Source organism: Odocoileus virginianus, chromosome 6 (assembly GCF_023699985.2).
Source record: "Odocoileus virginianus isolate 20LAN1187 ecotype Illinois chromosome 6, Ovbor_1.2, whole genome shotgun sequence".
NCBI lineage: Eukaryota > Metazoa > Chordata > Mammalia > Artiodactyla > Cervidae > Odocoileus > Odocoileus virginianus.
The window spans coordinates 38,470,547-38,483,948 of NC_069679.1; the positions used below are offsets into that span (position 1 = coordinate 38,470,547).

At 38.2% G+C, this 13,402-nt stretch overlaps 1 protein-coding gene and 1 long non-coding RNA gene across 2 annotated transcripts in view; one reads left to right on the top strand and one right to left on the bottom strand.

Moving 5' to 3' along the window:
• The window catches only part of RORA (RAR related orphan receptor A), a 778,196-nt gene that overhangs the window by 575,160 nt on the left and 189,634 nt on the right, over positions 1-13,402 (top strand). The window contains exon 2 of the mRNA XM_070469195.1: positions 5,226-5,255. Coding sequence (XP_070325296.1) covers positions 5,226-5,255 — 30 coding nt within the window. The remainder of the gene's footprint in view (positions 1-5,225; positions 5,256-13,402) is intronic.
• The window catches only part of LOC139035628 (uncharacterized), a 70,197-nt gene that overhangs the window by 23,524 nt on the left and 33,271 nt on the right, over positions 1-13,402 (bottom strand). The gene's annotated exons all lie outside the window — the stretch shown is intronic.

A 13,402-nucleotide genomic window follows, 5' to 3' on the forward strand; every position in this document is an offset into this window, starting at 1 on the left:
TGCTTTGAGAGTAAATCTTTTATTTTTTTTTAATATTTATTCTTTTTAGAGGCACTAGCTATACCAAGGGTTTTCTGTTTTTCATTGAAGTATAATTGATGTACAGTATTATATGAGTTACAGTTGTACAAATAACAGTTCACTATTTTGGAAGGTTTGCAATTATTATAAAATGTTGGCTATATTCCCTGTGTTGTACAGTATACCACTACCACTATCTTGCCTCTCCCCACTTCCCTCTCTCCACTCATAACCACTAGTTTGTTCTCTATATCTGTAAGTCTATTTCTTTTTTGTTATATTCACTAGTTTCATTGTATTTTTTAGACTCTGCAAATGAGTGATAACATACAGTATTTGTCTTTCTGTCTGATTTATTTCACTGAACATAACACCATGCAAGTCCATCTAAGTTGTTACAAATGGCAAAATTTAAGTCTTTTCATGCCTGAGTAATATGCCACTAGATATATATAGAGAGAGATAGATAGATACCACAGCTTCTCTATCCATTCATCTGTTGATGGAAACTTAGGTTGCTTCCAAATCTTGACAGTTGTAAATAATGCTGCTGTGAACATTAGGGTGCATGTATTTTTTTGAATTTTATATATGTGTGTGTGTATATATATATATATATATATATATAAACCCAGGAGTGGAATTGCTGGGTCATATGGTAGTTCTATTTTTAGTTTTTTGGAAAACCTCCATACTGTTTTCCCCAGTGGCTGCAGCAATTACATTTCTACCAACTGTGTACAAAGGTTCCTTTTTCTCCACATCCTCACCAATATTTGTTATTTGTATTCTTTTTGATGATAGCCATTCTGACCAGTGTGAAGTTATATCTCACTGTGGGTTTGATGTGCATTTCCCTGATGATTAGCAATTTTGTGCATCCTTTCGTGTGCCTGTTGGCCACGTGTGCCTGCCTCTCCTCTTTGGAAAAATGTCTATTCAGGGCTTCTGCCCATTTTTTAATCAAGTTGTTTGCTTTTTTGATGTTGAATTGTATGAGCTGTTTACATATGTTAGATATTAACCCCTTATCAGTCATATCATTTGCAATTTTTTTTCCCATTAGGTAGGTTGTCTTTTCATTTTCTTGATGGTTTCCTTTCCTGTGCAAAAGCTTTTAAGTTTAATTAGGTCCCATTTGTTTAGTTTTGCTTTTATTTCCTTTGCTTTAGGAGACAGAGCTGAAAAGAATATTACTACAATTTATGTTAAAGAGTATTCTGCCTACCTTTTCCTCTAGAAGTTTTATGGTTTCCAGTATTATATTTACATCTTTAATCCATTTTGAGTTTTAGTATATATGTTAGATAATGTTCTGGTTTCATTCTTTTACATGTAGCTGTCTAGGTTTCCAAGTAATGCTTATGGAAGAGACTATCTTTTCCCCATTGTATATTATTACCTCCTCTGTCATAGATTCATTCACCATAGTGTGGGGGTTTATTTCTGAGCTTTTTATCCTATTCCATTGATCTGTGTATATTTTGTGTGTGTGCCTTTACCATACTGTTATGATTACTGTAGCTTTATAGTATATTCTGAAGTCACAGAGCATGAGTCCTCCAATTCCAATTTTCTTTTTCAAGGTTTGGCTATTTCAGAGTCTTTTGTATTTCCATATAAGTTTCTAAATTATTTGTTCTAGTTCTATGAAAAATGCCATTGGTATTTTGATAGGGATTGCACTAAATCTGTAGATTGCCTTGGGTAGTATGATCATTTTAACAATATTATTTTTTCCAGTCCAAGAACATCATATATCTTTCCGTCATTTTGTGCCATCTTCAATATCTTTCATCAGTGTCTTATAGTTTTCAAGTACCGATCTTTTACCTCCTTCAGTCAGTTCAGTCACTCAGTTGTGTCCGACTCTTTGCGACCCCATGAATCACAGCACAGCAGGCCTCCCTGTCCATTACAAACCCCCAGAGTTTACTCAAACTCATGTCCATCGAGTCGGTGATGCCATCAAGCCATCTCATCCTCTGTCGTCCCTTCTCTTCCTGCCCCCAGTCCCTCCCAGCATCAGGGTCTTTTCCAATGAGTCAACTCTTCGCATGAGGTGGCCAAAGTATTGGAGTTTCAGCTTCAGCATTAGTCCTTCCAATGTACACCCAGGACTGATCTCCTTTAGGATGGACTGGTTGGATCTCCTTGCAGTCCAAGGGACTCTCAAGAGTCTTCTCCAACACCACAATTCAAAAACATCAATTTTTCGGCACTCAACTTTCTTCCCAGTCCAACTCTCACATCCATCCATGACTACTGGAAAAACCATAGCCTTGACCAGACGGACCTTTGTTGGCCAAGTAATGTCTCTGCTTTTTAATATGCTATCTAGGTTGGTCATAACTTTCCTTCCAAGGAGTAAGCGTCTTTTAATTTCATGGCTGCAGTCACTATCTGCAGTGATTTTGGAGCCAAAAACATAAAGTCTGACACTGTTTCCACTGTTTCCCCATCTATTTCCCATGAAGTGATGGGACCAGATGCCATGATCTTAGTTTTCTGAATGTTGAGCTTGAAGCCAACTTTTTCACTCTCCTCTTTCACTTTCATCAAGAAGCTTTACCTCCTTAGATAGCTAAATACATACTGTGGATTCACTTCCCACCAGATATTAAGTTTCCACAGAAAACTTCTTATTGTCTCCCTTAAACTTTCCAGAGTTGACACATTTGTGCAATGAAAAGGACATTTTCTCCTTTTTTTTCCCCTCACTTCTGTGGAGTCAGTTACTCTGAAGTACTGGAGCTTCTATAGAGAAAAGGTTACCATAAGACATTAGAGTAATCACAGTTATTTTTAAGGAAATGAGAAGTAAGGAATTCCATGAAATTTTCTGATTGTTTCATTAAATTTGTCTTTTATGTGTTCAAATTGTTTCAGTTCATTTTCCTTTCCTATGAAAACAGAATTTTGACTTCATAATGGCTCTTAAGTTAAAAAAAGAAAAAGAAAATTAACTGTTATACACAGTTCTGTCTCTATAAATAGGCGTTTTAATGCATTTTAAAAGATATAACTTAAGTGAGAGGGATGTGTTTTTTAAGCCTTTCTCCATGAAAGTATATCTACTAATTTATTGGTATATTTTTCCTTGCCATAATGAATATAATTTTTTTTTAATTTTTTTTTTTTTTTACATTTTATTTGTATAAGTTAGGGTTGCCAGATAAAGTACAGGATGCTCAGTTACATTTGAATTTCAGATATATCTGAAATTCAAATGTAACTGGGAATCCTGTATTGTTTCTGCTAAATCTGGCAGCTCTTGTATAGATATATCCCCCAGTTATTTATACTGATCACTAATTGGCAGCTTTAAAAAAAAAAAAAAAAAGAGGCTGAGTTTGTGCTGCTGCAGAAGTCATGCTTTCTTCTGGAGACAGACATGAGGAGTTTTAGCTCCATGCTATTCTGATCGCAAAGACCAAGCAGTTTTCCTGGATTTTCAAAATCTATTATCATTATAATCGTCATGAAAATATTTGATGAGAACACTGCATCACACTGTATAATAAATTTAAGTAGAAAAGTCAAAGCAGTGGTATTTTCATCAGGCCTTTGGATGTCAGGAAAAATTGTTCCACACTCAGCGAATATAGATAGGTGCGTTTGGGGCTGTGTTAAATCCAATTGTGTGAAGGTTCTGAATAATCAGGAGTGACAGCATAAGCACTTTCTCTTCAAAGTGATTTTTACAGAAAGCATTATTTCCTAAGGAAAGTACACATATAGCTCTCATAATGCTGAAAGAGCACTAATATATCAATTTATTGGTGCTGGTATCATGAGCTGGAGTTGCAAATGGTATTCAGATTTTCAATTTGACTCCCTGTTGCTGTTGGGAGAACTTCCCTTCCCATGAAAACGCTCATTTCAAAAACTCCTAAAACCTTTCGGTTAGTTCCCATGTGAGAGAGTCTTTAAGACTCTTTGCAAAGGGTTTTAACTTCACTCTCCAAAGCCAACTCAAACACGATGAAAAACAATAGTTTCGTTTTCCTCAATAAAAAGGGGGGAAAAAAAGAATTTGAGTTGGGCTATGTAATTTCAGCTTCCCTAAATAAGTCCTTTGGAAAGTTGTGGGGGGAGCAAGTGTGTGATTTTGGTCTTGGCGTACAACTTTGGCACTAACTTTTTTTTTTTTATGTCTACCATGGATTTTCACAACAGATTTCTTCCCTGTATGATATGTCCCATAGCTAAGTAATAGGTCTGATGTGGGTGCCAAATTTTTCAATGAGGTTACTTTCTAGAGGAGGGTTAAATAGTTCTCTTAATAACTTGAAAGAAAAAACACATTCATGGTTTACCGCATTTCTTAGTCACAGGCTAAATGTTTTCAAGAATTTTATGACTTTGAGCCTATTTAGTCTTAAGAATATCCCCCAAGAAGAATGAAGCATACAGAATTTATAAGTGGAACACTTCTGAAACGGCAGTAGCACTGTTTTCATTGAAGGATGCGTTCACATTATCTTTCTGAGGTCCTCATGTGCCAAATCTTGCCTAGCTCCATCCCTCACCTGCTCTTTGTGAAGCAGCTTGGAAGCCTCAGGGGTGCTGACTCATGAATCCCTCGTGTCTTCATGTGGTTTCTGTGCATTGCGCTGCCATTTGCAGAAGTAGCATTCATCCCCCTTCTGACTTTAATGAGTACGGACAGAGAGGTGCATTTTGTGGATGTATTTGCCCTCCCCATTAAATGTAATGCTTCATGTAAGCAGCAAGAGTCATTTTCATTAAAAAGTGAACATGAAATCAATGGCCAGAGCAAATTAATTGCTCCGTGGCTCAGTTCACTCTTGTCTGAGTAAGTTGGCATCACTCTCTTAAATCTTTCCATTAAATCTTTCCCACTCTACTTATAGATATGATCATCTTCCCTATTTAAAATAAAAAATAAGAGTCTTCCCTCATTCTGTTTAATGACTGTCTATGATGCTATTTTATTTTATTTTATTTTATTTTTGCCACAAAATCTCTTAAGCCAGTAGGCAATGCTCGCTGGCCCCATGGCTAATGATTTCATTATTCTGGGGTAGATCCCATGATGTTGTAGGTGAAATGAGAACTCATCTTCCTTCTCCATCCCCATCTGAACAAAGTGCATTTCAGAGTACACTGGGAATGATGTATGTTCTAAGAAATACACATAGGCTGCTTTCTCACCTTTGTCCTTGTTTCTTCTCTTCTAGGTATCTCAGTAACAAAGAAGACACATACATGTAAGTAATGCATCTTTTTTTCTTGTCCAAAGTTTTCTGCAGAATTGGAATTCGCATATGTCTGGCTGCTGTGGCCCTTCCAAGTATAAACTAATGTTTCAACTGTGATCCATGGTCAGTACAGGTCATACTTCTCTACCTGTAGTGGTTGGAAGTGGTACATCTCCACCTGTTTGTACTGAGTGTGTGTTAAAGAGGGTCTAGGCATAGTGTGATACATCCTAGCAATTTGAGGCATTCATCTTTAGAAAAACCATACAATCTAGCCAGGAGGATCAATTAATTACTTACTGGTCACCCTTACTCTAGATCCTTCTTAGAGGAGTTGGTATGTTTCTAGGAAACATCACCTTGATTTCTTTTAAACTTGGGTTTCCTTTTCCTCACCATTCACGATGTAGGTCTTTTTGTACTTGTGTCTGTGGAGCAGAGATACTGACCAGGAATCTGGGTGCTGCCGGTTGACCCTGAGTGTGGCCTTTGTGGGCCCTGGTAAATCGCATGGGTAGTTTGATGTGGAAACGTGTGCTGAATTTATCCTCTGTATTCATTCCCACCTCTCAGGTTCAACTGCTTTCATCAATTGCCTTCATTCGAACTCCACCATAAGTTTGCAAACTCACGTCAATGTAAAGTGTTGTGATTTGCATTCTGAGCAAATTTGACTGTGCCTTGAAGCTCAGGATGAAATCAATACGTCATTGATGGCAGGCAGTCAACTTTCACTGTACTCGACCAGCATATTATTTAGACTTTGAATTAAGAGTGTCATTAGAATTTGATAACTATTTCAGACCACAGATACGTGCTACCTATGAGATATGTTTGGGCATCCTTCTAAGGCAAGCAATGGAGATACTTATGGCACAATTTAGGGCCAACAGAGATGTGTCCCCCAATTTTTCCTATGTATGCTTTGAAAAGTTTTGATTTTATGTGAACCATTTGGAGGGGAAAAAAATCTGTGTACCATCAAAGTAGTTTATCTTGTGCCTCGGTTGATTCTTAAAACCTGCTCTTGGATTTGTCTGTCTGTCTATCTGTATTTGTAGAAAACAAACATAAAAAGCAAAACAACAAAAGCCAACAACCCCACCCAGTTTGATGGTTGCCTGACTCTTAGGTCCCAGTCCTGCAGTCTCTCCACGTGGCTCTCCTGTGGGCTCCAGTGGAATGTTAGTTTGAGGATAGAGGGAAGTTCAGGCCCGTAAGGGACACATGCTCAGGACAGCACCTCATCTCTCAACGCATAGTTCCAGCTGGCTGTCCCTCCACCAGGATAGTCTGTGGCCCTTAGTTTTTTGGGGGTTGTTTTGTCGTCGTCGTTGTTGTTGTTCTTGCTGTTGTCGGTGCATAATTGAGCTCATGATGACTGAGAGATTGACAGTGCAGGAGACTGAAGTCCTCTGTATATCCGCAGGGCAGGCATGGTACAGAGCGCTTCCTTGCACAGCCTTGCCCATGAGCTCGTCCCTGGCCTGGTGGGACCCACTCTAGAGGTGGTAAGTAATTCAGTCTTTCTGCTAGCTCAGTCCTGGGCCTCTCCCGAACAGGGGCGGATGATTGTGCCTACTATTGATGGCGGTTTGGGGTATGGACTCCTGGCCACCTGGCAATATACAGAAAGCCGCTGACTGTTTGCATTATGACTTGGCTCCTGGATAAGCAAACAAAACCACTAGTTCAACTCCATTGGATTCAATGACTAGGACAGAGAGCAGAGATGTTACTTAACATACAGACCATCTATCCATAAGGACCTTCAAGGAACTGTCATCCCTAAGGATAATTTCATTGGCCTGTTGCAGAAATAATAACCTGTGGTTGGATTGAAATTCATGGAAGGATTTGGATGACAGCATGAGAGTGGTAGCTAATGAGAAAAGGTGGCACTTCAGGCAATGTAACAGGTTGGTCTTTCAATGGAGGCTTACTGAACTCTATCAGATATACCTGCTTGAAAACAAAATCAAGATTTAGCCAGAGTGGGTAGATTTTGAGTGCCTTTCTAACTATGAAAATCAGCAGGAAAATTCTTAGGGATTAAGCATAATGTAAATGTAGAAAGATTTAACACTTCCTTTATTGTGTAGCTTAGATATTACATTTATAAGAACAATTTAGATTAGAAATCATCTTGGTTTTTTTGGTTGATGTTTACTTTCATGATGTGGGGACAGGGCCCAAAATAAAATGTCCCAATGACAAGCTGGGAAGAACAGCATCTGAATAGAGAGTTGACACAAAACTTTGCACATGTCAAGGAGAAATTGAACTGTCCAAGTTGCATGTTAGTGAAAGTCTTCTATGACACTTAAACATGGAGATTGTTTTTGTCACTAAGCTTAGCAGACAGGCCATCATATTTCTGATCTTAGTGTCTCTACAGGCCCTGCAAGTTGTGAGGAGGAGGAAAACAAATCAGTTCTTCCTCTAATAACCATCACCCAAATGACTTCTTTAGCATCTGTCTGATTTTTCTTGAAAACTGAACTTTCCCAACTTGCTGATCAGTTTTCTTAAGATGTTAAATTCCAGCTCCTCCTAAATCATCTTGACATCTATTCTTCAAAAAGTTTCACTCTTAGGGAAGTGTGTGAATTCGTTTTTCAGACTGTCTCGAGACTTCTACTTTTAGCCAGGGTTTGGCAAACTTCGGTCAAGGCTTGACTACACAATCACCCACAGCTGAAGTCACCTCCCATTAGCAGTTTCAACCTGAATTTCCTAACTGCCCTCACAGAGAGATTGTTCCACTTACAAATTAACATGTACAGCTGCAGAATATATTATCAGACCTGAGTGTCAGCTCACAGGTACACCAGTCAGAGGTGCAAGAACTACAGAATGAACTTGAATAGTTGTGACACTTGATAGCATTTTAGGCCACCTTGTTATCTGGAAAGTACAGGTATTGCTTCTTTAAAAAGAAAAGTGTTTGGGGTGAGTTAAGCCGTAAATTCCCAGGAAAAGAGATCTGATTGTTAGCCTCACAGAAATCCATAAGCTTGGTCTTTGGAGACCACTGATTCTCCTCAGTTCCTGGGACAGCACCGTCAGCGTCATTAGCCTTACTTGGCAGGTGAGGAAAGGCCAAGTTTGGGGACTTCTGCTATGAAGTCATCATGACAGATCAAGGAATTCTTACGCTTGCGATGTTCTTCACTTGTCAACAGGAAATGTTCCTGATGGGTTTTGATGTGTGAACATAAAACGGAGCTTTTATTTGTGGGATAGGGGTGTCCTCGAGAAATTTTACCATGGTGTAGAATTTAATTTTTGCGGTTGATTATATAGCACCTGTATTTGGTTGGACACTTCCAAGATTGCTTTAGCTTTGATGATTCACAAGTTTGTTCCGGTCTCTTTCCTGCTGAGATAGTACTGTGTGGATAAATATGTTTTTTCTTGGAACCCACTGCTGTCTTGGTTTTTATTATTTGCCAAGGACAACTGTTCATTTGCTCCTGACTTCTTAATCTAATTCTGCATGGGTAGTTCTGCATTCACTAAAATGTTAGAAGATGACATATATGGAGATAAAAAAGTGAAAAATATGACAGATAATAATCTTGGCTATTTCCAGCTACTAGAGAGTTTACCATCATTGTCATCATCTTAGGGAATATAGCATCTAATCACCACAGCATAGACCAGAGAGATACCTGGTTGGCTCCTGGATTGCCTCCAGAGTGTCAATAGACCATCGTCACTTCCTCCTGTTCTCATCCTTGTTTATATTCTTTATTCTTTTTTTAGAGTTTTTTGTTTATTGAAGTATAGTTGAGTCACAATAATGTGTTATTTCAGCTGTACAGCACAGAATGATTCAGATAGATAGATAGGGAGGTAGGTAGATAGATCTTTTTCAGATTCTTATCCCTTATACATTATTATAAAATATTGAGTACAGTTCCCTACTCTGTGCTATATAGTAGGTTCTTGTTGGTTATCTATTTTACATATAGTAGTGTATATATATTAACCCCAATACCCTAATTTATATTCCTAAATCATATCTCTTGTATTTCTTGTTTAAGTCTCCTTGCTTTCTTCCACACTCAGGGACTTCCAGACATGCAATAATTACAAGTTACTCAGTAAGCAATCAAGAAAATTTGTCAGTGTAGTCCCACTGAGTGTCAGTTTTCCCTAGTAAATAAAAATAGAATATGCTTCTGAACCTTCTGGAACTTTTCATTTTAACCCAAATAACCATCAAAACTGAATCTAGTACATTTGCAAATGTTTGGTTGCATCAGGCTAACACCTAAGATAGAAAATTAAAGGACTGTATTATTTATAAATAGATTTTAGTTCTTAGAAGTAAAAATATTTTAGTACAAATCAGAATATTTCTTTGAGAACTAACCCTTTTGTATCTTTAAAGAAAAAAAACTATTTACTATGATGATTTAAAGCAAACTTCGTTAATGTATTCACTATTTACCCCTAGAGACTTGGCTTTAAATTTGACTTAGAGAAAATTAGTTTTGAGGCCTCAGCCTCCTCTCCATGGATATTTGCTGATATCGCAAAGTGAACCCAACAGTTTGTCATGGTTGTTGCTGTTTACTCAGGAGGTCCGAGAACTAGACTCGCCTTATTTTCTTGTTTTCTTTTCCTTTCCTTGAGGCCATTCCTTTTGGTTGTAGACTCTTAGCAACCCCAAACTTGGGGCTCACCCACAGTGTTTTCACAGTCCAGGAAAACTCAAGAACCATTCTTGGCAAAGTGAATGGAAGGTGCTTTGGTTGTATAGTTAATTGGTTGCTGTGACAACCAATGTGAGTCATGGTGTGACTCACAGCAATTATAATTTCAATTGCTGGCTGGATGTTTCATTAGGACAGACCTGAGAAGAAGCCACACTGAAGTTCTTTCAGTCGGCTTTCATCCAGCTCTCATCCACCCATTGACCAACAGCCACAAACTAGTGCTCACTAGTTGCCAGAAGTTTCATTTCTTAGCTTGCTGAGACCACTAGCCATTCCAGACACTAAGTTTTCTGCCGATGGAGCATGACCAAAATACAAGTGCTGGCCTCTTTAGAGGGCTACTCAATGGACAATTGTTTATTAAGGATTTACTATGTACTGACAGATTCTTTGACCCCAAGGAGCTTACACACTTAGTTCAAGGTTGGGACTGCAGGAAAGTGGGAACACATAATCACAGGAAATAATCTGAAAATAACAAAGGCTAAGTGTACAGTTTCCAGAAGTTTCAGCTCATACCTGGAAAGCAGATTAAGCCAGAAAAGTGAAAGAGGAGAAGAGAATTAGAGAGACCTCCAGGATTCTGCCATTGTGACCCAACCATACAGTAGCAATGAAGGGAGTGGTGAATATTTAACCCTGGATGCTAAAAACAACTCTTGCTCCTCCTCCTGTCCCCCTATTCTCACCCAGAGGAATCCCTACTTTGTTCCTTCAAGATCAGTTAATCCAAGGAAGTAAAAATCCCCCAAACCTTCTGGAGACGTTTGCCTTGTTTAGACTCAGCTTGTCTGTCTCGAGCCAAGGTCTTTGAACTATACAGGATTCCTCTGTCTCATCGTATTAAGATATAAATGGATCACATTTGGCTCTGCCAGTCAGTTCTTCCATGGTAGGAGATTTGCATAGTCTAAAAACCCACCATTCATGGTGGGGATCTGTGAATTCCATTAAAAATCTGAATCTTTAGCTAAGTGTTTCCATCAGAGGATCCAACTGGTTCATATTTGCTGTTTATGGACCTCAGATTTGTTAACTGAATTTGGACAAAAAGTATTTGTATTCTCATTTCGGAACATAGATTCAAAAGGGTGAACTGAGATGAGGAATAACTCTTTTAAAGTCCATGATCACAAGACTTCCCTGGTGATCCAGTGGTTAAGACTCTGTGCTTCCAATGCAGAGGATGTGGGTTTGATCCCTGGTCAGGGAACTAAGATTTCACTTGCCACGTGGCATGGCCAAAAAAAAAAATTATGACCAGTACTAGAAAATAAAAATGCTTAACCTACCAAGTACTGGTGTCTACTTGATGGATTTGTTGTATATTTAATGAAACTCTTGTACATGATTGGGCTGATTGTTAAAGAAGAGCTGTATATCTTTTCAGGATTTTGTGTTACTTCAAGTTCAATAATAATAGTAATAACAGTGGTGATAGGAATGGTGAAAATTCCAGTAGGTGCTATGGTAGCAATAGGAGCTATCACTTACTAAGCAGTTCTGATATTCCAGACATTATGTTCAGTGCTTTACATGAATTATCTCATTTAATCTTCTCATTGGCCCCATGAGCTTTGTTCTACTTGTACCCCCAAGTTGAGATGAGAAAATTTGTCTGCGAGATCAGTCACTTAACTTAGAGAAGTGAGACTACTTGCAAACTCATTCATCTCGCTGGAAATGGGCAGAGCTGGGACTCAGAGTAGATTGATTTCTTGCACACACATGAGTGCCACATTGTTATCTCCAATATCGACATTGGGTAATTGCCACAGAGCACTTGCTAAGTGCTAGATGCTTTTCTAAACCTTTTGTATGCGTTATTTCATTCCATCTTTCCCATAATCTTGTGAGCGAGGTATTGCTACTATCCCTCCTCTACAGGTGGAAACTGAGGCCCAAGGATCTACAACCAGCTGGTGTGTGGTTTAAGCCAGGGTTTAAGCCAACCCACAGAACCACAGAATGAAGTAAAGAACTTCATTCCTTAGAGTGATCATTTCACTCAAAAATATAGGAAGAAAGTCAAGTGTAATAGTCATTCCTACAATCGACTCAGATTTTCTTTTACTTTACAATTGTTTTACCTATAAAGACTTCTAACCTTGGTGAACCAGCTGATTACAAAAAAAGGGTATGTTATTCCCACTAAAGTTCATTTAAACCAGTTGAACTAAAATGATCATTACTTATCTTTTTTCAAAGAAAACTGAGTTTATTATTGCACATGTTTGGGTATTCTGTTTATGAACCAAGTCTGTTTGATGACTAATAATATAAATACATTATTACTTATTTTTTAACAACCTAATCTCATTCATCAAAGAACAAACCTCCATTTAACACCACTATTCATACACCTCAACTGATTCCATGATAAAATGATAGTTTAAAATGCTTATTTTTGCTTCTAAGATAGTCAGGCTCCTTGCACTAGTAGTAACATGTATTTCTGACAGCAGGAACCTGTTTTCCACTGCAACAAAACCTTTAACAGTTATTTTTGGCATTTATAAGAAAATTGCACATTAGCATTCTTTTGTCAGATCAACTTGATAATTCATGTATAACTATCATTGCCACTAAGGTAGAATAATTCAGGATACTGTGGTTTCCCTAAACCTAACCAAAAACAAACAAAACCATGAAAGCTAAAAGTTCCTTAGGGAACTGAAATGTATATCAAAGGGATGTGTAGGAGAATTAAACATCTGGGTTTCAAGTACGCTTGAGAGTACCTGAATTTCGGGTTGGGTTTGCAGTTATACCAGCTTCTCTCTTTATCGAGATCTGCACCCAAAGGACTAAAAAGAAGCAGATATATTATCAAAGTGTCTGAAATATGGAGAAAGTTACTATCTACATGAACTTTATGAATTACACAAAAAATTGCACACTAGGTCTATCAAATACACTTGCAGGAAGTTAGTGAATTCAAAGTCACATGGTCCTTTTCTTATAATTGATATCCATAACTGCACAAATGATGACTAACTTTTTCATTTCCACGCTATTCAATTACCCTTTTTCCTGTGACTGCTAGAGTTTCCTCCCAGTTCTCCACCCACTTCACCTCTACCTCTGGGTACACATTATTCCTATGTAGGACTGATAGCTCTTTTTGTCTTGTTTTGCCTTGTTGAAATTGTAGGCATGGATTTTAGCCCTGCATGTCTTAAATGCTTAACCTTCAAGCATACATTAGAGGGCATATTGAAGAAAAGAGCAGAAACGGCAAGAATGTGCAAGATTCAGGCTTGGATTCAGAGAGACTTAATCCATACATCTTTTACTTTAACCATCCTGTTTTGGAGAAGAGGAGGAGACTCTATGGTGATGATCCAGATACCTGTGATTCTGGAACCTAAGGAGGGAAGGATAGAAAGCAGACCACAACCCTGTACCAAATGCAGGTGGTCGGGAGTC